Consider the following 25,607-nt stretch of genomic DNA (forward strand, 5'->3'; position numbering starts at 1 on the left):
TTTTTAACATACTAAGTTTATTGGTCTACAGCAGTTTTCTACTGTACAGATGCCATCTCCTGTTTTATACTACATGCTGAATAGCAGTCGTATGGACTACACAATACCACTGCTTAAAGCTATATGCTAACAGTCCTTCTCCTCCTTTCTTTCTCTCAGTTGTGTCCCTTTACTCTTCCTTCCAATAGTTTATTTTTCAACCCTTTTATACAGTGACAATGTGCTATGAAACAGTTCAGTGATGGTAACAGCGAAGCTTACTGCTTCGTTATTGTTTTACACTACAGTACTACTTTATCACGATTACAACATGCTTTCCTACTCTTTGTAATGGAGTTACTGAACTTGGATTTTATGCTCAGTGCCTAGATTTGGAATTTAAATATTAAAATAAATAAATATTAGTGTGTTCTCTAGCACAGACTCATGCTGTACTTGCATGCAAAGACTGCAAAGAAAGCATTTACCACAGCAATAACCTCATAATTTGCTTTATTAGACTTTATGAATCCCAATCAGTCTTAATAGCTAAAAATAAGAAGTTAAGTACTCACCATAACGTTCCATCTGAGTAGGTATCTTCATTTGTCTGCAACCTTTGGGATACGGATCCGATCTCGGATCTGAGCTGGCAACTTCTACCACAGCATAGATCCGAGCTCCTAACTCCTCCCTTTACCCTTAATCCCCTGCCAACCCTGACTGACCTCAGATCAAGTTTGCCCCATATAACAACTTGCTAGTGCATCCCGGAAGGGACTCATGTAAGACAACTCCTACTTAGAATCATATCGGTCAGGGGGAAGGCGGGTGGGATGGTTGCAGACAAATGAAGATACCTACTCAGATGGAACGTTATGGTGAGTACATAACTTCTTAATCTGAAGTAGGCACTTCATTTGTCAGCAACCTTTGGGACAGAGTCCCCAGCTACCTGAATCTTGGGTGGCCTTCATGGAAGGATATTCCGGAGCACTGCAGAGCCAAAGGACGCCCTACCTCTGGAGACAACATCCAGTTTGTAATGGCTGATAAAGGTATGGGATGAAGCCCAAGTGGCTGCGGAACAAATATCATCCAAGGGAACCCTAGATCTAAAAGCAGCCGATGTAGCAACAGCCCTAGTAGAATGAGCACGGACTCCCTGAGGTGCAGGCCTTCTCGAACTCTGATATGCTAATAGAATACAACTAGCTATCCATCGTGACAGGGTAACTTTAGAAACCGACTTGCCTAGGTTGGTTTTGGCAAAGGAGACAAACAACTGGTCGGATTGTCTATGACCAGCCGTTCGATGAATATAAAAGCGCAGTTGTCTGTGCACGTCCAAAGAGTGCAGCTTATATTCTCCTTTGTTCTGATAGCTGGGGAAGAATACGGGAAGATTAATAGATTGATTAATGTTTGCTTCGGAAGATACCTTAGGCAGAAAAGACGGATTGATCCTGAGGTAAACTATCCTGATGGAAGGTCAAATACGGTAGTTTGACACAGAGAGCCTGAAGTTCAGAGACTCTTTTAGCTGAAGTAATGGCCACCAGAAAAGCCGTTTTCCAAGAGAGGTATTTGAGATCAACCGTGGCCGCCGGCTCAAAAGGGGGGCTTGTCAAGGCCTGTAGAACTAAAGATAAATCCCATAGGGGTAATACCTCCATGACAGGAGGTCTGAGGAGGAAGGTACCATTAAGGAAAGCTTTACAGAGCTTGGAGGTAATAAGAGGGCCAGATTCATGCCCTACATGATAGTGCGAAATCACTGCTAGTTGTACCTTGACTGTAGAACAGCTAGCCCCCTGATGAAAAAGGGTAGTTAGAAAATCCAAAACCGATGTTGAAGGCGCTGTAAAAGGATCTAAATGATGGTGCTCAGCCCAGATGGAAAAGCGTTTCCACTTACTCCGATAGACCTTTCTGGTGGATGGCTTGTGTGCTGCTACTAGAATGGCTTTGACTGGTGAGGAGATTCCGGGAGTCCTTATCAAGAGTGGAACTGGAGCAACCAAGCCGTCTGCTTGAGGTTGACCAGGTTGGGGGTCGGGAGACCCAAGGGGTGAGTAATGAGATCTGGAAGGGGATCCAAAATCCAGGGCGGATGAATCAGGTGAGACCATAGGTACAGGAAGCACGTCTGACGAGGCCAGAATGGGGCAATGAGGATCATCTTGCTCCCCAACCAACTGGCTTTCTGTAAAAGTTTTAGCATCAGGGGCAGTGGAGGGTAAGCGTAAAGAAGACCGGGAGGCCAAGCATGTACTAGAGAGTCTCTCGGGGACTCCCCCAGAGGGGGGATTAGGGCGAAGTAACTGTTGCATTTGGTATTTGAGGGAGAGGCAAAAAGATCGCAACAGGGTTGCCCCCATTGGGCAAATATTCTCTCTGCTACTAGAGGATTGAGAGACTATTCGTATGGAGTCAGGATTGTACGACTGAGCCTGTCTGCTAGGATGTTGGACCGTCCCGGAATGTGCATTGCAATGAGAAAGCGGTTGGTGGATATCGCCCATTCCCACACTCTCATGGCCTCGCGACAAAGAGGATAAGACCTGGTTCCCCCCTGTTTGTTGATGTACCAGACCACTGACATGTTGCCCGTACGTACCGCAATTGTCCCAATCGGAAGAAGGTCGTGAAGTGCCTGCAACGTCAAAAGCACCACCCTCATCTCTAGGACATTGATATGAAAGGAGGTCTCTATGTTGTTCCACGTGCTTTGGACCGTTCTTGCCTGAATAATGCCCCCCACCCTAGGCGAGAAGCGTCCGTGGTCACTGTGGCGATGGGAGGAGGCATCAAGAATGGACGTCCTGTGTAGAGGCTTGGGACTGGAGCCACCACACGAGCGACCTTCTGCAAGTCCTGTTTAGGGGAATGGGATGGTACAGAGGGTTGCGAGGCAGGGACCATTGCACCTGAAGGGTCCACTGCAGGACCCTCATATTCAGACGGACCAAGGGCAGCAGAGAAATTGCTGCCGCCATGAACCCTAGAGCCCTCAGGACCAATTCCGCCGGTGGAGCTTGAAGTTGGAGGATGGCCTGTACATGCAACCTCAGGTTCTGAAGCCGATCTGGAGTCAGGAAAGCAACCATTAGTTTGGAATCCAGTCTCGCCCCTATGAAATCTATCACCTGTGTAGGAGGCGGAAAGGACTTGGCCATGTTGACCGTCAATCCTAGACGTGGAGCAAGATTGAGGAAGTAATCCCTGCATGAACAGAGCAGATGCCTTGTAGGGGTGGTAAGGAGCCAGTTGTCCAGGTACGGAAAGACCCGAATTCCCTGGGCCGCTATTGCCGCTAAGACTTTGGTGAACACCCTGGGGGCTGAGGTGAGACCGAAGGAGAGGGCCCTGAACTGAAAGTGACTGGCTCCCAGCCGGAAGCGGAGAAACCTCCTGGAGCGTCTGTCAACTAGATTGTGACAGTACGCATCCTTGAGGTCTATCGAGCACATCCAATCGTTCTCCCGTAACAGGGGGAGAATAGATTGCAGTGTGACCATCCGGAACTTTTCTTTGGGTACTGCCAGGTTCAAGAGAGAGGTCGAGGATGGGCCTCAAGTCCCCTGTCTTTTTTGGAACCAAAAAGAACCTGGAGTAAAACCCTGATCCGAGCTGATCTGGGGGGACGGGTTGGATGGCTCTTTTTTGTAAAAGCTGCTGAATTTCTGTAGCAGCCGCCTCACTCTGACTGGATGGTACGTCGGGGAGGCTTCTGGTTTTGGGGGTTACAAAAAAGGGAATTTGGTAACCTCTGGATATGATGTGAAGCACCCAGCGATCTGTTGTTATGGACTCCCACATTGCTAGGTGCCTCGAAAAACACCCCCCCCCCCGACTGCCTCCAGAGTGGAGCAGCCGGGCAACCCCTCAGGGGTTCTGCGTGGGCCTCTCAGAGAAGGGTTCTCTGGACCCAAAATTCCTGGGACCCCTCTGCCTCTAGGACGGCATCCTCCCTGTCCTCCTCTGTCACAAGAGGACTGGTTATCCGGAGCAGACTGGGATTGATGCGATTTCAGGAACCACATCTTCTTCTGACCCTTTTGGTTCTTGGAAAAGGACCTCTGGGGAGCAGAGAAGCAGACTCTGACGGCAGACAACGTCTTCCCGTCTTTCTCACTCTGGACTGAAGTGTCGCGAACGGTTTTGCCAAACAGAGCAAAACCATCAAAGGGGGCATTCGCGAATGACACCTTAAAGGGTTCCGAGAAGTCACAATGTCAGAGCCAGGCTTGTCGCCTCATGACCAGGCCGACTCCGCCAGCTCTAGTGGCTCCCTCAGTGGCGAGAGATAAAAGCCGCATAGAGGTGTTAGAAATGGACCGTAGAGTGGACATTCGGGAGGAGTACAGTTATTTGTCCCCTTCCGACATGGACTCTGGGGGGGAGGCAGCGTATTCTTTTATTAGATCCCGCTGCATCCGGATGATGTGTGCCATATAGTTCAGCGCCCTCATCGAGAAGGTTGCTGAACTGAAGGCCCGCTTCCCAAGGCGGTCTATCGCATGAGACTCCTTGCTCGGTGGGTGGACCGTGGGGCTCTCCTGAGCCAACTCTCTCTTGGTGGCTGCCGCCACCAACATGGCATCCACAGGGGGACCTCTGCTCCAATGGGTTCTATCTGCGGGGGCACTCAAGATCCTGTCCGGACGCTTGGGGACTGGCTCTACAGTGTTCAGCTCCCTCCAAGCCCTGGTGGCAATAAGATCCACCAGGGGGTCGGGGGGGGGGACACCCAAGAGGTAGATGGCCCTGCTTCGAACGCCTCTAGGAATACGGACTCATCGGAGGAAGACTTGGGGGCAGACCAACCCCCCCTGATCCTAAGCATTTCCATGATGTCTCCAAAGGAGACATCCTCAGGGGGTGACCTTGGGGAGCCTTCCCCTTCATCTAAGTCCGTATCTTCCCTAAGGGACTCGGGGGAGTCCACGTGCCTCCTCTTACACTTAGATTTGTGAGGAACCTCCTCGAGGGGGCTGTCCGAGGAAGTCTCACCAGCAATGTCATGTTCTGAAGGAACACCCCGAGGCGCTGAAGCAGGCTGCCCCAAAGGCAGGGTGATGGGAGCCTGGACCAGCTGAGAGGGAGTGCAGGGGGGAGCCGGAGCCAGGACCGGAGGTCCGGATGCACTCAACAGTGCCCTCTCCACTGCAGCGAAAGCTGAGGGGGAGCCGCCCTCGATAGGATCTGAGAGTCGACTCCCACCCGGATCCGAAGCGGGGACCGGACCCAGGGCCGAGACCATTGGATCCGAAGGACACGTGTGCTCTGACAGGGACGGAGCCGAAGGCACACTGAATCCCTCAGATCCGAAGCTCGGCCCGCAGCTCCGAGAGGTCGGATCCGAAAAACTTGAGGGAACAGTCAGAGCTGAAGTGCCCAGCACTGTCGGCTCCGACCCACCCCCGGATCCAACGCGGCTCCGAACGCTCCGAACCCGGAAAACGGGTCGGAGAAGGAGCGATTGGAGCAAAGAATGGGGTCGAGCTCCCCCCCAGAGGGGGGGGGGAGGCAAGAGCACTCCCATCTGCAGCTGGGCCTGGATGAATCTCCTCATCATCCAGTCCATGTCTGCATCCGACATGCTATAAGTGGACCTCGAAGAGGCCACTGAGGCAGGCCTGGAGTGCCACCTCGATGACCTCGACGAGGACCGGGTCACCCCCTCCTCGGGTCCCGGTGAGAAGCAAGGGGATCGGGATCCGAGGAGGAGGCGATCCAGAAGCCCTGGAGGGAGAAGCCCATTTGGCAGGCGGGGCCGAGGAGGAGTCCTCGGCCCGCCGCTTATGGTGCTTCTCTCTCTGCTTGTCTTTCTTGGCCTCCCTCTCCTCCGGAGCCAAAGCGGGAGGTTGAGTCCCGACCGGAGGGAGGGAGGCAAGAGTGGCCGCCACCAAGGGCTGGATAGCGGCCACAGAAGTACTGGAGGCTGATCTGGGGGCAAAAGGCAAGCCGGAATCAGCTTCGACCTCCGGTCCTTAAGTGCCATGGGGTTGAACGCTGCGCAAATCGCGCATCCAGAGGAGAGGTGTTCAACTCCAAGGCACCTAACGCACAGAGTGTGGCCATCCGCCGGTGAAAGCTTATGGCCACACTCGGTGCACTTAGAAAAAAATGGCTTTAGGGGCCTCTGACATTTTAAATAAAGGGAAAACACACTCACTAGGCCCCTACACACACCACACACACACACTACAACCAGCGAGGAAGGGAGGAGAAAAAAGATCACAAAAAAATAAAATTTAGTTAGCTAAAAAGGGCTATAGGGTACCTAACCAAACACTCTCACTCACAGCAAAAGAAAAAAGGAAGAAAATAGAAATTTTTTTCCTCACAAAGTTTCGATCAACCAAGAGCTCAGGAACCTAGCTTGTAGCTTGAATCGCGGCAAACTAGATCTGGGGTCAGTCAGGGTTGGCAGGGGATTATGGGTAAAGGGAGGAGCTAGGAGCTCGGATCTATGCTGTGGTAGAAGTTGCCGGCTCGGATCCGTATCCCAAAGGTTGCTGACAAATGAAGTGCCTACTTCAGATTACTACTTAGCAGTATAAAGTGAATATGCCTGCTTACACTCAAGATATGGGAAAGCAGTATGGGCTGGTAGTTACAACTCCGATTTATGAAAAAATCTACAGGTGAATTTTGCTGGTCATTAATTCATTACATGACTTACAACATGAGACCGTTCATCCTGCATTCAGTCCTAGATCGCAATAAAATAAAAGTACATTGGAAAAGATGCATCTAGGGCATCCTAGAAGAAAACACACTCTGGTAATACATACTTACTGTTGCGTTTCTTATTTATTTCATATTGCTTCTCTCTTAGCTTCATAACTTCCTGTAATTACAAACATGGTAGTTAATACAGAAATGTGCAGTATGCAAATATTACAATTACAAATCATGTCTTCCATGCTTTGTGACAGTTTTTTTTTTTAAATAACATGCTTTGGAAAATATAAAACTGAGGTATAACAACATTGCATTTCTGTCCCATTTATCTTCACTGCTGTGTTTTTACATGAGGGAACAAAGCATGAAATCCCTAACCCGAAGTGATACATTTCTGCTCTTAATATTCACGGACACTTTCATCCTTCATGGATTGAAATAACAGATTCTCCACCAGATTACAGATATTATAGGGGATATGATTCTACAAAATATATGTTTAAAACATTACTAGAAAATAGTGCCATAAATAAAGCACAGCGCTTTATAAACATAACTTGGGACACAAACATACAGTGAACATGTGCAAGGGGGTCAACTCCATTAAGTTAGTCTGCCAGTCCAACAGTGAAGAGGCAGGGTATCTATCAGCTACACTGGCAACCACAGTTGGAGAACAGACTTCGGCCACTGGCAGGGAAAGAAGTGGCGAACAGCAACCACTCCTATCCCAGAAGGAGGAGGGTGTGGATAAGCTGAATGACTAAGTGACCTCTGGTGGAGGCAAGCAGCATTGCTGTGCCATCTCAGAATAACAGGAGTGGAGACAGTAACCTGAAATCACTGCACTAGCTGCCTAGCAGCTACTGTAAATGACCAACCACAGCAAAATCTCCCTGGCCTTATGCTCTCTGCCTTCCACCTGATCCCTTGTTCCCCAGGCCTAGAAGTGAGTTGCCATTGAGATCAAACTCCGAAGGTGTTGGTGACCTATCAAGTGAAACTGGAGTATCCAGTAAGGAACAAGGATGAGTGACTGGGGAGTCATGGGGAAAAGCCTGAGGCTGTGCAGGGTTGGGGGGGGGGGGTGCAGCATTTCAAAAAGTAAAGCTAGTCTGGCTAAGTTTTCACCTGAGAAAATTTTGAATAAAAGTCCAGGGAACATGTCTGCAATTACTTCTAGTTAGTCACAACCACCTTAACACAATTATTAGTATACTGTATTTAATATATATTTTTGATTATGGTAAAATTAAATGAAAAGCACTATTTGAGACTACGGAACATGAGGTTGTACTACATGCAACTATATCCATTACTGGTAAACTGTATTTTCTGTTAATTGCATTGGAAAGAAGGGCTGGCGTTGGCACACCTCCCCCTAAACTCCCCAGAGAGCTCTAAAGGAGAAAGGGTTAAGGAGTGTGTACCTCTTGGTGTAATCGATAGGCTCACATATTTTTCAAGCAAAAGAGAATTAGATGAAAACACAGTTTATCATTATTAACCAAGTATGTGTGTCCTCAGCTAATTTATTCTTAAATTCATGCAATGGGTTATAATGCTCCTTTTCTCAAATCATTTCAAGTGAGTGAGTGTGTGTGTATATGTGCGTGGAGGGGTATTGTATAATTATGCTACTAGTCTGCAATCTGTATCACAGCTGCATGGAGGAATTGCCATACACAATTCAAACATATGCAATTTATACGCAGTAAGTAGAGCAATGCAACTAAATACCAGCATTACCCATCCAGAAAAATAATTTGATGCATACCACAAGCATGCTTATCAACATCAGATTTATGACAGTTCTGCTGTGCCACAGTGTGCCCTGAGTATCTTCAATTTGCCACAGCATTCAGGGCCACTGACATGCACAGCACATAGCAGAAACAGACTGTACACCATTAACAGTGTAATAATTTGTAAAATGTGGGAGGAGCACAATTAAACACAGTACATAAAACATATCATGGTTTGCAATCCTGAAGGCTGTATATACACATACACCTACACATATACAAGTGATTGCGTCTCTGTATGTTTAGGTCTTCAACTGCTGTGTGGCCCACCTGGCAAGTGCATATGTTGCCAATTTAACAATTTGTATTACAACAGCTGGCATCTGTCCATATTTTTTTCAGAATTAGCATAGCACAGGATTCTTAAATGTCCTTTCCTAAGTTAACTGATACAGTGCAGCAACTGCACTCAAATCCTTGTTTTTTTTTTTTTTTTTACAGAGCATTACTGAACATTGCACTGTCTAGGTCTTCTTTTCTTTTATATAAAAAACCACGAAATATGAATATAGAACACCAAAACAGGAGCCAGGATACAGCAAAAAGTACAGTTTTGTACCTACCATAAATGTAGATGTTCGAAGATCCACATTGCTGCAGTCCTTACACTTGGGTAGTCCGCTGTCCTCGGTCGGCCCGAATATCAAAGTATTAGGCTGACATCGGTCAAGGCGCTTAAGACTGACATCAGGACGTCAGGGTACAAATGCGCATGACCGACGTCATATCCTCAGTCTTTTCTTGCCCAAGATGTCAGAAGACCCTAAACAGAAAGGTCAAAAACCAAAAGACAGCAAAAAACAACCAACCACCCTAATACTAACCATATGTACAAAATATACAATATTCACAATATGTACAACCCAAACCACACAACCGCCTCTAACTACAGAGGGGAAGGAGGGAGGGTAAAATGGACTGCAGCAATGTGGATCTTCGAACATCTACATTTATGGTAGGTACAAAACTGTACTATGTTCTTCATCTCACATTGCTGCAGTCCTTACACTTGGGTAGAATCCCAAAGCAGAGATAAGGGAGGATGGCAAAACTATAATGCAGTAGGCTGCCAAAATGCCCTGTAAAATTGCAGTGGCAAAACCAGCCCTCGATTTAGAGTAAAGTGGAAGGTGATAATGCTTAGAGAAAGTATGCACTGAACTCCAAGTAGCTGCCTCCAAAATATCCTTAGTTGCCACCCCCCTTAAAAAAGCCGTAGAAGTGGCAGTAGCCCTAGTGGAATGAGGCCTAATCCCAGCTGGAATCTCCTTGCCATGATGGGAATAACAGAAAGCAATACAAAACCCAATCCACTTAGAAATAGTTTGTTTTGACACAGGCTTGCCCTGAGAACCCAAAGCAAAAGAAACAAATAACTGCTGAGACTGCCTGAACCCTTTAGTTCTGCTCAAATAATATCGCAACTGCCTGTGTATATCCAAAGTGTGCAAAATATTTTCCCCTTTATTTTGGGGGTTTGCATAAAAAGTAGGCAAATGAATAGTTTGGTTTAAAGCCACACTAGAAACCACTTTAGGCATAAAGGATGGATTAGTACGCAAAGATACCCTATCTTTATGGAAAATTAAGAAAGGCTCAACCGCCATAAGGGCCTGTAACTCAGAAACCCTTCTTGCAGAGGTAATGGCCAACAAAAAAGCAGTCTTCCATGATAAATATTTCAACTTAGCAGTAGCTGCAGGCTCAAAAGGTTGTAGAGTGAGTTTCTCCAACACAAAATTGAGATCCCAAGCAGGAGTAGGAGCTCTCCGTGGGGGTCTTATATTCTTTGCCCCTCTAAGGAATTGCTTAAACAAAGGCTGAGAAAACAGTGGTGGGTCACAGTCATAGTGAGCAGAAATTGCTGCAGCATGAACTTTAATAGAAGAGAAGGACAAACCTTTGTCCAGTAACTCAGTAAGATATTGAAGAGCCACACTTAAATTAGGCTTAGAAACATCAAATTCCTTTGCTGTACTCCAAAATAAAAATCTCTTCCATTTATCTGCGTACACTTTCCTTGTACTAGGCCTTCTGGCCTCCAAAATAACATTCAAAACTTGCTGTGGAAGCTGAGACCCTCCAGGGTTTAAAACAGAATATGCCAGGCTGTCAGGTGAAGAGAGTGAAGTTTGACATTGAGTAAATGACTGTTCTCCTGAGACAGAAGGTGTGGAATCGAAGGCAAAGGCCATGGAGGCGCGCCCATGAGGCTTGTCAGTAATGGGTACCAGTGCTGTCGAGGCCAATCTGGAGCTATTAAAATCATCTTTGGCTTGTCCTGTCTGACCTTCAGGAGTACCTTTGGGAGGAGAGGCAGAGGTGGAAAGGCATACACATGAAGATTGCTCCAACTGAATGAAAGAGCATCCACTTTCCAAGCTGTGGGATGAAACCTTTTTGTGCAAAACTTTGGCAGCTGGTAGTTTAGTGGAGAAGCGAACAGATCTATGTCTGGAGTTCCCCATGACACTGTCAATTTCTGAAATACATGAGGATCCAATTTCCACTCGTGGGGATCCATAATTTGCCTGCTCAACACATCTGCTAAGGAGTTCTGTGCTCCCGGCAGAAACCTTGCCTGAAGATTTAGCTGTAAACTGAGAGCAGTCTCCCACAAAATCATTGCTTGTCTGCATAGAGGATAAGAATGCGTCCCCCCTTGCTTGTTGATGTACCACATGACAGCTGTGTTGTCTGTTAGAACCAACACCTGCCCTGGAAGAAGTAAATCCTTGAAAGCTATTAAAGCAAATTGGACTGCTAACATCTCCTTCAAGTTGATATGTAGATGTTGAAGTCTGGCAGGCCACGTGTCTTGTATCCACTTTCCATTTAGATGAGCTCCACAAGCTTTGTCTGAGGCATCTGTCGTTAGAATTTGACTCGCCTCTGGCCGGGTCACAGAGAGTCCCTTGTTTAGGTGACATTCCTGAGCCCACCACAAAAATTCCTTTTGAATGCAAGGTATTATCTGAATGACAGTGTCCATATCTTGGCAGTGCTGTGTCCATACATTTTTGAGATACCATTGTAGCTTCCTCATATGCAGTTTGGCATTGGGAAGCACCAGAATACAAGATGCCATGAACCCCAAGGCTTGAAGGACTGTCCTTGCAGTCAGCCTGGACTGATGAGACAATTGATGGAAGTAAAGAGAAAGATTCTTTTGTTTGTCCGGGGTCAAAAGGCCATCTGGGATGCTGTATTCAGTCTCACACCCAGAAAGCACATGTCCTGAGAGGGTACTAGACTGGACTTTATTTCGTTCACAGAATACCCCAGGCATCTTAGCACTGCTATCACATATTGCAAATGATGAAGAAGTTCGTCCTTTCCTTGGGCCAGAATCAGGCAATCGTCCAAATAAGGATAAATTTGTATTCCTCTTAGCCTGAAGAAAGCAATCACTGGAGCCAGAACCTTCGTGAACACTCTGGGCGCAGTAGATAAGCCAAAGGGCAATGCAGAGAACTGATAATGAGAGGTCCCAGCTCGAAAACGCAGATACTTCCTGCAACTTAGCCTGATAGGAACATGAAGGTAAGCCTCCTTGAGATCCAGAGTCACCATCCAGTGATCTTTGCCCAGCAGAGGTAAAAGCTGTTGTAACGTCAACATTTTGAACTTGGGAATGTCCAGATAAGTGTTGAGGATAGATAAATCCAAAATTGGTCTCCACGTGTTCCCCTTCTTTGGTACTAGGAACAGGCGAGAATAAAATCCTAGGCCCACTTCTGACAGAGGGACCGGTTGTATGGCCCCTATTTGGAGCAGCAGAGAAATTTGTTTGTGAGCCTCTAGTCTTTGCTGAGGAGGAACGTCCGGCATGCCTTTGAAAGGAGGCAAGGTATGGAAATAAAACCTGTAACCTTGGTGTATGATATCCAGTACCCATTTGTCTTGGGTAATCAAAGTCCAATTTTCCCTGAAGAGTGCCAACCTTCCTCCCAAAGGTGCTGCCAGGCAAGAAGGATCTGGCAGCTGAAAAGGTAGGTCATTGGGCCTGTTTACGAAAGGACTGGCCCCTGCCCTCACCTGAAGATTGTGCAGGAGAACTCCCTGTTCTAGGTCTAAAGGAGCTCTGAGCTCTACCCCTACCATGTCTAGATCTACCCCTAGACTGTGAATCATAAGAAGGGTATGTCCACCCCTTAGCAGGCCAATTCCTACTAAACTTCGGAGGCTGGACTTGCAAAAAATCTTTAACAGTCTGCATAGACTTAGCCTTGTCTTCCATTTTCTTCAAGACTGACTCAACAGGTGAACCAAACAACACGTCAGACTGTAAAGAAGCATCCAAAATCCTTGTCTTAACATGTTCAGATAAATTCTGATCCCTCAGCCAGGCGTGCCTGCGAAGAACTGACCCAGTGGCAGCCACCCTAGACGAGGCCTGTACAGCATCAAAACCACATTGTAAAGAATGCTTACCCACCTGTTCAGAGACATGCACTAAATCTTGTAATTCCTTACACTCAATGCCTTCCGCCAGAGCATCTACCTTAGACTTCAGTTGAGAAAGAAGATAGTTCTGATATTTCAACATGTGAAACTGGCAATTCAAAGCCCTCATAGCTAAGGTGGAGGACGTATAGACTTTCTTTCCCCATCTATCCAAAGCTCTGGCCTCTTTATCTGGAGGAACCGGATTTTTTACAACAGAGGCCTTGACACCCTTAGGTCCCTGACTAACAGTTTCTGGGTCCGCCCTAGGACTCTTATAAAGATATTTATGAGCCTCAGGCACCCTATAATACCTATCCGGTTTAACAGGAGCAGGAGGCAAAGAATCAGGATTAAGTGAAGCCTCCGCAAACACATCTTCCACAACATCCAGAACAGGAGGTATAGCCAAAGGCCTATGCTGGGGCAAAAACAAAAACTCCCTAAGCCTTTTCCTGGAATCAGAGAAGTCCTGACCTTCCCACTTAAAATGCTCCCTCATGGAATGAAGAGTCTCTGAAAATGAAAAATCCTCTGGAGGAGAAGCAGAAGGGTAGATTCATCTGCATCAGAATCAGAATAAGGAGAGTACTCCTGCAAGTCTTCAGCCAAGACTCTGAAACATCTGAAGGCTGCTCAAAACTCCCCAACTCTGGTTCCACCCTAGGCCTCTTATCTGGAGGGGGCAAAGAACCTCTAATCAAAGAAATTAAATCTTCTGCCATTTTAAGCATGTGCTTCTTGGGCACAGATCCTGAAGAACTAGGAGTGACACCAACAGAAGCTAAACCTGGCCTACCTCTGGGAGAAGCCTTAGAAACAGAAGGAGAAGGCCTAACCACCCTAGGAAGGGAGGGGAGTACAGTAACCTGAGAAGCCCCTTCAGCCTGACCTGCCTCCTGAGAGGCCACATCCTGCAATAACAAAGTCTCCCCCTGGGACTCCTGAGAAGCCTCCGGTGGAACCACCGGTTCCACCGACGCCTCTAAAGAACCGGCGTCCGGTACGGACGACTCTTCTTGTCTGGGCTTAGCTGCCTTGTCTTTGCGCTTCTTCGAAGAAGCGGGCGTCGGAGCATCCGACGGCATCTTATAATTGCACCGCTTCCCAAAGACCAACCTGGCACAATCCAACCTTCGCTTAATAGTGCGCTTATTGAACCTAGCACAAAAGCGACACCCAACAACGTCGTGCTCAGGCCCCAAACAAGGAATACACAAAGTATGATAATCTCTATGCGGTATCTGTTTCCCACAAGAAATACAGTTATTCACTTTTTCTGACATCCGGTAAACCACTGAGGCAAGAAAAAACCAAAATATTCCCCAACGGGGTACTTAGCCAACTTTGACTCCGTCTGAAACTCCGAATTCGAAAAATTTCAGAACGCCGAACGGCACTTGCAACGCTGCTTCTGCATCGGACCATGCGGCAAAAAAGACTGAGGATATGACGTCGGTCATGCGCATTTGTACCCTGACGTCCTGATGTCAGTCTTAAGCGCCTTGACCGACGTCAGCCTAATACTTTGATATTCGGGCCGACCGAGGACAGCGGACTACCCAAGTGTAAGGACTGCAGCAATGTGAGATGAAGAACATCGATTTATTGTCTTCTGGTACCTCGGCTATAGAAAGCCTTCACAGGAATAATAAAAGACAAACTGCTGCGTCTTTTTATACATTTGCTAAATTGAATAATTGTGCAATTAATTGTGCAATTAAAAATGCAAATTAATACAAAGACAATTTGATCCAGTTTCTTAAATGTTTCTCATTCACAAAATACAGAGTAAACTACTGAAGTTATAAGTACAAAAATTAATTTAAATACCTTATAAAATAATTTTATAAAGTAATATTCATTTCTAAATTCAATCCCTTGGGCATAAGCGTACCAAAATTAAGAATAAGTCTACTTTCTAAATTTAATAGTTTTTGTGAATAGTTACCAGAACCTATAGCACTTGGTTTGGCAAGAACACAAAAAAAACAAAGAGTCCAAACTACCATTATGAACTCTATTAAAATGTTCAGAAATAGGACTTTCTGTCCTAAAGTTCCTAACATCACCAATGTGCTCCATAATACGTATTTTTACCTGTCGTTTAGTTTGGCCAATATAGTATTTAGGTGGAACACATCCACAACCCACTATATAAACAACTCCACAAGATTTGCAATCAAATCTATCTGTGGCATTAAATTTAATGCCATTGATAACATTTCCTGAGAGATTTTTAACCCTAGGGCAAATTTTACATCTGCCACATTCAAACATACCATTACCTTCATTCAAGTGTTTCACATTATATTTTAAACTCAAAAGTTCTTTTAAGTTAGAATATCTACCATAAGCTATTCTATAGCCGAGGTACCAGAAGACAATAAATCGTTTTGCTGTATCCTGGCTCCTGTTTTGGTGTTCTATATTCATATTTCGTGGTTTTTTATATTTATCTCTTGGAGCTGGTTCAATATGACGAGTCCTGTTTTGAATACAGATGGTCTTATGTTTGCTAACCTATTGAAGGAAAGGGAAGATAAATTGGCTCGCTCTGACCCTTGGACATTTTCTGTGGATGGTAACTATGACAAGAGATTTAATGACTTAAAAAAATTAGAAGTTATGTACCTACCATAACGTTCCATGTTAGTTGTCTTCTCTCGCCTTCTTTCTTGCTGGATGGGTTCGGAGCCGATCCTCGGCTCCGACTCGGCACTAGCTTTAGCTCGAGAACTCCTTTTACCAGCTCGAGGCAACCCTATATCCCATGATGCAAGGCGGAACTACCTCAGATCTCGTTTGGTAGCTAACTAACCCTGCTAAAGACTTATCCTAATATAATTAGGAACCATGGTTCCTAAAAGAAGTCCTCATAACAATGCTCCAGAGGAAGCAATCTAATAGGAACTCTCCAAGATCTGTCCAGGCCAGGGGAAGGAGGGAGGGGCAAGAAAGAAGGCGAGAGAAGACAACTAACATGGAACGTTATGGTAGGTACATAACTTCTAAATGTTAAGTTGTCAATCTCGCCTTCATTCTTGCTGGATGGGACCGCCCCTAGCACCTGTATCCCGGTGGCTCAATGGAACAGACTCTTGAGAACAGTGGAACCAAAACTGGCCCTATCTCTGGAGGCCAAATCCAACTTGTAATGAGACACAAAGGTATGAGGCGTGGCCCAAGTAGCTGCTGCACAAATAGTGTCAATGGGAAGTCTATCCTGAAAGGCTACAGAAGTGGATAGACTCCTGGTCGAATGTGCTTTTGGCTTAGAAGATAGATGTTTGCCCTTAGAGAGTACACATAGGAAATGGTGGAAGTCAACCATCTAGATAAGGTCACTTTAGATACTGGAAGACCCAACCTGTTTCCTGCATAGGAGACAAACAATTGGTCTGATTTTCTAACTTGTTTAGTCCTATGTAAGTAGTACCTGAGCTGACGGTGAACATCCAAAAATGTAGCTTCTGTTCAGCTCTGTCAGAATAGTTAGGAAAGAAAACTGGTAGATCAATAGATTGGTTAATATTGGCTTGAGATACAACCTTGGGAAGAAAGGAAGGGTTAGTTCTGAGCGAAACCCTATCCTTATGAAACACCAGATAAGGTGAACGAATACAGAGGGCCTGAATGTCAGAAACTCTTCTTGCAGAGGTAACAGCCAGCAAAAATATAGTTTTCCATGTCAACAACTTTAAAGAACACGTAGCAGACGGTTCGAAAGGGGGTAGAATTAGGGATGCCAGCATTAAGTTCAGATCCCATTGCGGAGGAGGATGTTTCACAGGCGGTTTTAGGAGAAAAACTCCTCTCAAAAAGGCTTTGCATAACTTATGAGACATGATGTTATTGTCCTGCAAGCCAACATGAAATTTGGAAATAGCAGCCATTTGTACTTTGACTGTAGATGATGATGATCCCGAATGAAAAACCTCCGCCAGGAAATCCAAAACAGAATGTATAGGAGCGGTGAAGGGATCAATATTTCTGGCGTTTGCCCAAATAAAACGCCGCCACTTGCTAGCATAAACAGTTCTAGTGGACGACTTTAAAGAAGACACTAAAATGTCTCTGACTGAGTCAGAAATCATTGGTAGCCTGGCTAGGAAGGAAGTGGAGCAACCAAGCAGTGAGGTTGAGAGAATGAATGGCTCGGTGCTGCTGACCCGACTGGTGGATCAAAAGATCCGAACTGGGTCCAGATGCCAGGGCTGCACCAGAAGGTGATGATGTAGAGACGGAAACCAAATTTGTCGAGGCCAATATGGAGCAATGAGGATCAATTTGGCTCTCAAACGGTGGCTTTCTGAATGACTTGTGGAATCAATGGAAAGGGAGGAAAAGCATAAAGAAGTCCCCGAGGCCAATCCTGGGTTAGAGAGTCTCTCAAGGGTTGGCCTGGAAGAGGAAATAGTGTGAAGTAATCTGGGCACTTGCTGTTTTGAGGGTAGCGAAAAGATCGCAACAAGGGTGCCCCACTTCAGAAAAATCTGATCCACTACAGACTGATTGAGAGACCACTCGTGAGGCATCAGAATAGATCTGCTTAGCCTGTCCGCCAATAGGTTGGACCTGCCGGGATGTGCGTTGCTATCAGAAACCGCTGAGAAGAGATCGCCCATTGCCAAAGTCTGAGAGCTTCTCGACATAAGGGATAGGACCTGGTTCCGCCCTGTTTGTTGATGTACCAGACCACGGACATGTTGTCCGTCTGTACTGCAATAGTCCCTGTGGGAAGAAAGTCGTCGAGGGCTTGCAACGTTAAAAGCACTGCTCTCATCTCCAGGACATTTATGTGCAGGTGGTATTCTATGGGTTGCCACGTCCCGTGGACCATCCTGCCCTGATAATGCCCCCCCCCACCCGATCAGAGAGGCATCCGTGGTGACTGTGGCAACTGGAGGAGGGGGAACAAATGGTCGGCCCTGTTGAAGAAGAGGGGAAGATACCCACCATCGTAGATGAGCCCTGCAAGACTGTGTCACTAAGATCTCGTGTCTCATGGGCAGATCGTGGTACGACCACTGCGTGAACAACATCCACTGCAGGAGACGCATGTGGAAGCGAGCTAGTGGAAGAAGAACAATGGCTGCAGCCATTAGGCCTAGAACCTTCAAGACAAACCTGGCTTTGACCTTGTTGCTTTGTAACAGAAGCTGAACAAATTTCTGGATGTCCAGAATCCTTTGATTTGTTAGTCTGGCTAACATTTTGACGGTATCTAACTCTCGCCTATAAAGGTGATAGATTGGCAAGGCAGCAGAGAGGATTTTTGAAATTCACGAAATTCCTAGACTCTTGCAAAGCTGTAAGGTGTAGTCTCTGGACCGAAGAAGCTGATCCCTGGAGGTGGCGGAGAGGAGCCAGTCGTCCAAATAAGGAAACACTTGGAATCCTCGGCGCTTCAGGTGCGCTGTCTCCACCGCCATGCATTTGGTGAACACTCTGGGGCTGAAGTGAGGCCAAAGGGCAGTGCTCTGAATTGGTAATGACTGGCTCCCAGCCGAAGCGGAGAAACCTTCTGGAGCGTCTGTGAATCTTTATGTGATAGTACGCCTCCTGAAGGTCTATCGAGCACATCCAGTTGTCCTTGCCCAGAAAGGGCAGAATGGATTGCAGCGTGACCATCCGGAATCTTGCCATTTTGACAGACTTGTTTAGTCTGCTTAGGTCTAGTATTGGTCTCCAATCTCCCGTCCTTTTGGGGACCAAAAAGAATCTTGAGTAGAAGCCGGATCCTACTTGGTCTGCCGGCACTGTTTGGATGGCTCTTTTTCCCAGGAGTTTTGAAACTTCCTGTTTTGCCAAATCCCTTTGACCGGGTGAGATGTCTGGAAGGGATTGTAGAGGTACGGGAAACCTTTCGAAGGGGATTTTGTAGCCCTCGGATATAATCGACTGTACCCACTTCTCTTGTGATAGGGATTGCCAGGCTACTGGGTACAGCGAAATTCTTCCCCCGACTGCCTCCAAGGGTGGACAGTCGGGCAACACCTCAGGGATGCTGAAAGGGCTTCTCAGGAAGGGAATAGGGTGGGCTGTACTAAATACAGGCTAACCTAACACTGAAGGGAAATTAAACCCCTAACTAACTTTTTTTTTTTTTTTATTTAACAAGAAAAACTTACCTCAGCTGGTAAAGGAGACCTCTTTCGCTAAGCGGCAAACGAGATCTGGGGTAGTTCCGCCTTGCATCATGGGATATAGGGTTGCCTCGAGCTGGTAAAAGGAGTTCTCGAGCTAAAGCTAGTGCCGAGTCGGAGCCGAGGATCGGCTCCGAACCCATCCAGCAAGAATGAAGGCGAGATTGACAACTTAACATCTTATGGTCAAAGAAATTTCTTTGTTCTATGATACCCGTTTGCTTGAAAAATATGTGAGCCTATCGATTACACCGAGAGGTCTTCGAGTAGACAAGTTGCCTGCTTTTAGATTTTGTGATGATAAAAAGGAACTACTGGCAGAATGGAAGGCAGTTTCACTACAATGTACTCTTGGGTGGCTCAAAATTCTGGTTAAACGTAATCAGAAAACTCTGGGTGTGATCCAGTCTCAGATTGCGGAGATACAAGGCAGTTTATTTAATGATTTTTCTAATGAGAGTTTTCATACTACTATGAAGAAAATAAATGATGAAGTTACTAAGGTTGAAACTGAAGTCATTCAACGTAAAAAGAAAAAATTAAATCGGGACATAAATGACTTTAGGAATGATCTAATATATTCTTGGCAACGTAAAAGAAAAAATGGTACAATCCAGGGTAGAAGTACGGAAGCAAGCTCTCATAGTGGGCGGGACTCATCAGTTTCGTCATCAGATACTACTGCAAGCAAGAAGAGTGTGTCCTTTGAACGAGTGGACTTAACGGAAGACTTGGAGACGCATTCAGAGACGGAGCAGCAAAGCAGATGGAATTTTCGCCAAAATAACAGACGCAAGCCGAGAACAAGGGGTCGAAATAGAAGATGCTAACTTTTATTTCTCATCCACAGTAGGTGTTGACTCTGTTAGCTTGGAATCTGTTTCTGTGCATAAAAATGTTAGTACTTTAAATTCGCATATCTTAAATTTAAGCGACTTGAATATTACTATTGATATGAAACAAGTTTTGCTTAAAGGAAGTAAATTTGTTCCTATTAAGATACCTGCTCTTGCTGACATTGTGCTTGATATAAAACGTTTTTGTCGTAAATTACATTTAAAAGTCTTCTTTGAAGCACAAGATTCTGCTAACCAAGTTTTGTTGGATGTAAACAGCAATAATAGTAATGAAAGTTTTTCTGTTTTAGAGGACTCATTACTGAATCTTTCCATTTATGATTATGAGTCAGACAATTCTGTGGATGATAATATGTCTGAATCTGTGTTTTGTGACCCAGATTTTGAGTCGAATCATTTTTTCACTGGGTATGGCAAGCTTGAAGTTACTTTTTTACCCACTTATAGCACTTTTTATCCACCTAAGAAGTCAGCTATTTTGAATAATTTTGAAAATGTTTTAATTAGGAAGGTTGAAACAGAATATGCTTATTTTAGGAAGCAATTTATTGAATTTAATCTAACAAAATCTGAATGGCTAGCTGTTAGAGCTATGCAAAATGCTTCTGATAAATATGTTTTCTGTCAAGCTGACAAGGGGGGTAATTGGGTGATTATGAACAAACAACATTACCTAAAAATGGTTTTTGATTTGTTATGTGATGAAAGTGTTTACACTTGAGTTGTTTCATAACCCTATTTTGGAATTTAATGGGGCACTTTTGGAGTTGTTTGAATGGGGTGAGAGATTGGGTTTCTTCACACACAAAGATGTGAAAAAAATTGCATGTGGATAATCCTAGAGACGCGACCTTTTATGCTCTGCCAAAAATACTTCATAATTATAGTGACCCTCCTGGTCGCCCTATAGTCTCTAGTTGTGGCTGTTTTCTTGAGAATGTGGGAATTCTATTGGACAGTTTATTGAAAAAAGAACTGAAGAATGTTATCTCTCATATTAGGAATACTAATGATTTCTGTGCCTTGGTTAAAAATATGCACTGGGATAAAGAATTCTACTGGGCTACTGTAGACGTCAAGGCCCTATATACAAGTATTTCAACTAATTTTGGTCTTGAGGCTATTAGCAACACTTTGGGGGAAGGCCCTCGTACTTCCTTCATTATTTTGTTGCTTGAATTTGCACTTACACATAATTATTTTTTATGTGAGGAGAAGATTTTTTTGCAAAAAGAAGGTACAGCAATGGGGGCTAATTTTGCCCCCACATATGCAATTTTATTTATGTCCTTCTTTGAGACTAGTTTTCTCTATACCTTAGAGTTCTTTCGTAAATCTGTGGTTTTATACCGTAGGTACATTGATGATTTGATATTCATTTGTAAAGGTAACATTTCAGAATTCAGTGGATTTATTGATAGACTTCATTCCAATAAGTTTGGTTTGAAGTTTACTTACAAAGTTGATTTATATAGTATACAATTCCTTGATATTTTGTTATATGTGGATATACATAATAACATTCAGTTTAGACCTTATAGAAAGGAGACAGCAACAAATAATTTTCTACATGCTTCTAGTGTACATCCAACACATTTAATTGAGGCTCTTCCATTTGGTGAATTCAAACGTATATTCGAACATGCGTCTGAAAAATGTTTTTTGAGAGCAGAATTTAATGATGTAAAAAATAGACTTTTAAGTAGGGGCTACTCTAAAAATAGTGTTATAAATAGTGAACACAAGATTCTTGGTAATAAGAGTTTGAGAGATAATTTGGCACAAAGTTTTAATGAATATAAGAAATTTAATAACGTAAATAATGGTAAAATATTTTTTGTGACTAAATACTCTCCATTTTCTAGTAGACTTAAAAGTATTGTAGACTTTTTGTGGCCTATTGTTTGTGATAGCGATGAAATAGGACATCTCTTTGCCAAAAGGGTTTGTTTCTCTTATGGTAGATATTCTAACTTAAAAGAACTTTTGAGTTTAAAATATAATGTGAAACACTTGAATGAAGGTAATGGTATGTTTGAATGTGGCAGATGTAAAATTTGCCCTAGGGTTAAAAATCTCTCAGGAAATGTTATCAATGGCATTAAATTTAATGCCACAGATAGATTTGATTGCAAATCTTGTGGAGTTGTTTATATAGTGGGTTGTGGATGTGTTCCACCTAAATACTATATTGGCCAAACTAAACGACAGGTAAAAATACGTATTATGGAGCACATTGGTGATGTTAGGAACTTTAGGACAGAAAGTCCCATTTCGGAACATTTTAATAGAGTTCATAATGGTAGTTTGGACTCTGTTTTTTTGTGTTCTTGCCAAACCAAGTGCTATAGGTTCTGGTAACTATTCACAAAAACTATTAAATTTAGAAAGTAGACTTATTCTTAATTTTGGTACTCTTATGCCCAAGGGATTGAATTTAGAAATGAATATTACTTTATAAAATTATTTTATAAGGTATTTAAATTAATTTTTGTACTTATAACTTCAGTAGTTTACTCTGTATTTTGTGAATGAGAAACATTTAAGAAACTGGATCAAATTGTCTTTGTATTAATTTGCATTTTTAATTGCACAATTAATTGCACAATTATTCAATTTAGCAAATGTATAAAAAGATGCAGCAGTTTGTCTTTTATTATTCCTGTGAAGGCTTTCCATAGCCGAGGTACCAGAAGACAATAAATCGTTTTGCTGTATCCTGGCTCCTGTTTTGGTCTTCTTTTCTTTTAATTATTTCTAACTTTAAAATACAGACTATGACAGCCTGCTCTCTGTGTCACATATAGCAATTTTGGAATGTTGTTTATTTCAAGGCTAACCAGAAAGTAATGTCACAGCCAGGCACTAAGCGAAATTAGAAAATGCTTTATATTTTGTAATAATTAACAAATACAGCATTACTTTACTTTTTTTTAAGTGTTTGCCCCCACTGCCTGCTGACCATCAAACCCTCCCCCACTATTCTCATCCCCCTTCATCAGATGAAAGTTGACTGAGAGGGTCCCCATGAAAGCAGTCATTAGGAGTGGCTCAAGCTTCTTCCAGTTTTTCTCCCGTTTCTAACTAAACGCACCTGGCAAGGTGCTGAGGAAGGGTCAGCAATGTACTGTCTGTGGAGGGTGTACTCTCACTTCAGCAAGAAGCATTTCTTCCTAGCTGCCCTACCACTCCTGTCATAGCATGAGGAATGATCTCTCCAATCTCCACCAGGAAGACTGTACTGCTCTTTATAATTTTGAATTCATGCAACCCCATCTTCCCAACCGAAGAGGTGAGTAGGCCATAACCCTTCATTCTTCATCCTGCCTGTCGCCTATCATACTAGGCATGCTAGTGGAATCTTGTTTGCTTGGGTCACAGTCAGACCTCCAACCCTCTTTGCCTTATTTGACTTTCACAGTATAGAAAATTATTACAGCTGTCTGTGGCTCGGTTACAGGCTAACTTATAACGGCATTCTGGGTACTGAACTTCTAGTAAGTGGCATTCAACTACAATGCACACTAAGTTTACTACATATAAATGATACATACATTACCTGCAATGTCTAGTCTATACTGTGCTGTGTGTACAGCAGTCAAATGATCTAGTTCATTATTCAAAATGCCTTTTGACACCAACCTGGCAAGATGAAAAGTTGACCTCATTTGTCTCAGCATGTGTGGCACCTGCTAGTACTCATTTTCCTTCATATTTATATATAGCTTTAAAATTCAGACCACGAGAATATTCAAAATGCTAAAGTACCCTCCCATAATGTTTCCCACATGGAAATCTTTGTGTAGCTGCAGTTCTATCTTACAAAAGTTGTTCATAGGCTCATAGGTTGTGTACTAGGCTATTGGCCCTGGGGCCTTTACAAGCCTAGCCCATAGACGTGCCCTGGTATTGTGCCGCCCGTCGTTAGTTCCCAGTGCCTCTATCAAGTACAGCCACTGGCGTGATCCCTGAGGTGAAACTTCTATTTCCCATTCACTCATGAAGATTTCTCTTGAAGACAGCTAGTGAGGTACTCTGCTTGACATGTATGGGAAGTCTATTCCAGAGCATGGGCAGTCTCTGGGTTATGAACCTGTCCCTCCAGCATGTTCTGCTGATTGTGGTAATCAGGTTCAGGTCTCTGGAGCGTGTGGTGTGGAGGGATTGGGATTTCTTTAGATGTGGCATTTCTAACAGAGCTGGGTCAGACATGGCTTTGTAAGTCAAGCAGAGATCACCTCTTAGTAGATGATATGAGAGAGAACAGCTGAAGTTTGTTTGAGTCTGTCCATTTAGGACATGTGTTTAAGGCCTAGGATCCGCTTCATGAAGTACTTTTGCGGCCTCTCCAGTTGTTGCAAGTGTCTAGTGAGGTACATGCCAAAGGGGGCATTACTGGTCTAATGAGGGAAGAGTAGAGAGAAGTGATAACCTCTTTCTTCCTGGATGCAAAACTCTTGGTAATGAGATTTGCCACATAGGACTTTCTGACCACAGTGGCAATGTGGTGGTCGAAGGAGAGGTTGCTGTCAACCTGTGTCCCCAGATCTCTTATAACACCTTCAGTGTTCAGTGGGCTCCCATCGATGTGGTAGTTAGTGGGAACTTAAGTTTTTCCCAGAGGGGATGACTATGCATTATTTGGCATTACGCTTAAGGCCATGGTTTCAACACCAGTCACTGGTCTCAGTGAGGCCTTTCTGTAGGATGTCTGCATCACTTGGGGAGTTAACAATGGCTCTTAGCTTGCAGTTGTTTGTGAATTTGGTCAGCCAGAGTCCCTCCATGTAGGCCTGGACTTCTGAGAAGTAGATGCCAAACAGGAGAGGACCCAGGACCGATCCCTGTGGGACTCCACTCGTGACTGGTTGGCAGTCTGACTTGGAGTCCGCTACTTTCAGACTGTGTGTTCTATCTGTAAGCCAATTCGTAACCTACCTAATGATACAGGGGTTGACACCTAGTTTGGTGAGTTTATTAACAATTCCTGAGTGAGGAATGGTATCAAAGGCCTTGGCCAGATCGAGGTAGTCTGTATGAACTGCCTTACGTCCATCTACCGCTCTGGTGACTAACTAAAAGTTGTCAACCAGGTTGAGCAGGCATGATCTACTTTTCACAAAACCAAACTGTGTGGGATCTAGAGTATGGAGATTTCCTATACCCTTGTTAATTAGGTCCCTGATGATGCGCTCCATAGCCTTATATATCAGACTTGTCAGGCTAATGGGGTGATAAATTTCCAGGGTCTGTAGTTGCTCCTCCTTTATGGAGAGGGATGACTGTAGCAGTGCGCTATTCGGTAGGGACAAAGCTGAGGTGAAGCTGTGAGTGAACAGAGCACACACATGTGGTGCCAGTTCACTTTGTAACGGATGTAGAATACAGCCAGGGATATTGTCGGGTCCCATGGAGGCTGTATTCTTGGCTTTAGACAATGCAGCTTTAACCTGTGCTGCAGTCATGCAGGGTGCCTGGCATTCTTCTGGTATTGAGATTGGCCCTTTGGGGGAGGGAGAGGGGTAACCATTAGCACTGTATCTATCGGCCAGTATGTTGGCAATATCTGTTGGCTCAGTATAGGAGGTACCATTGTGCAGCAACTCAGAACAAATCTGGATACTACCATGGAGATTCTTGATATAACTAAAGAAGGCTTTGTGGTTGTTTTTTAGTGT

At 44.5% G+C, this 25,607-nt stretch overlaps 1 protein-coding gene across 3 annotated transcripts in view; it reads right to left on the minus strand.

Annotated features, from left to right (window-relative positions):
• Positions 1 to 25,607, minus strand: part of CENPH (centromere protein H) — a 620,329-nt gene that overhangs the window by 358,996 nt on the left and 235,726 nt on the right. For all 3 annotated transcript variants that reach the window (XM_044075457.1, XM_044075459.1, XM_044075458.1), the window contains one exon: positions 6,787 to 6,838. In XM_044075457.1, coding sequence (XP_043931392.1) covers positions 6,787 to 6,838 — 52 coding nt within the window. The remainder of the gene's footprint in view (positions 1 to 6,786; positions 6,839 to 25,607) is intronic.

This window comes from Protopterus annectens, chromosome 6.part1 (assembly GCF_019279795.1).
Source record: "Protopterus annectens isolate FY-2018-M chromosome 6.part1, PAN1.0, whole genome shotgun sequence".
Classification (NCBI taxonomy): domain Eukaryota; kingdom Metazoa; phylum Chordata; order Ceratodontiformes; family Protopteridae; genus Protopterus; species Protopterus annectens.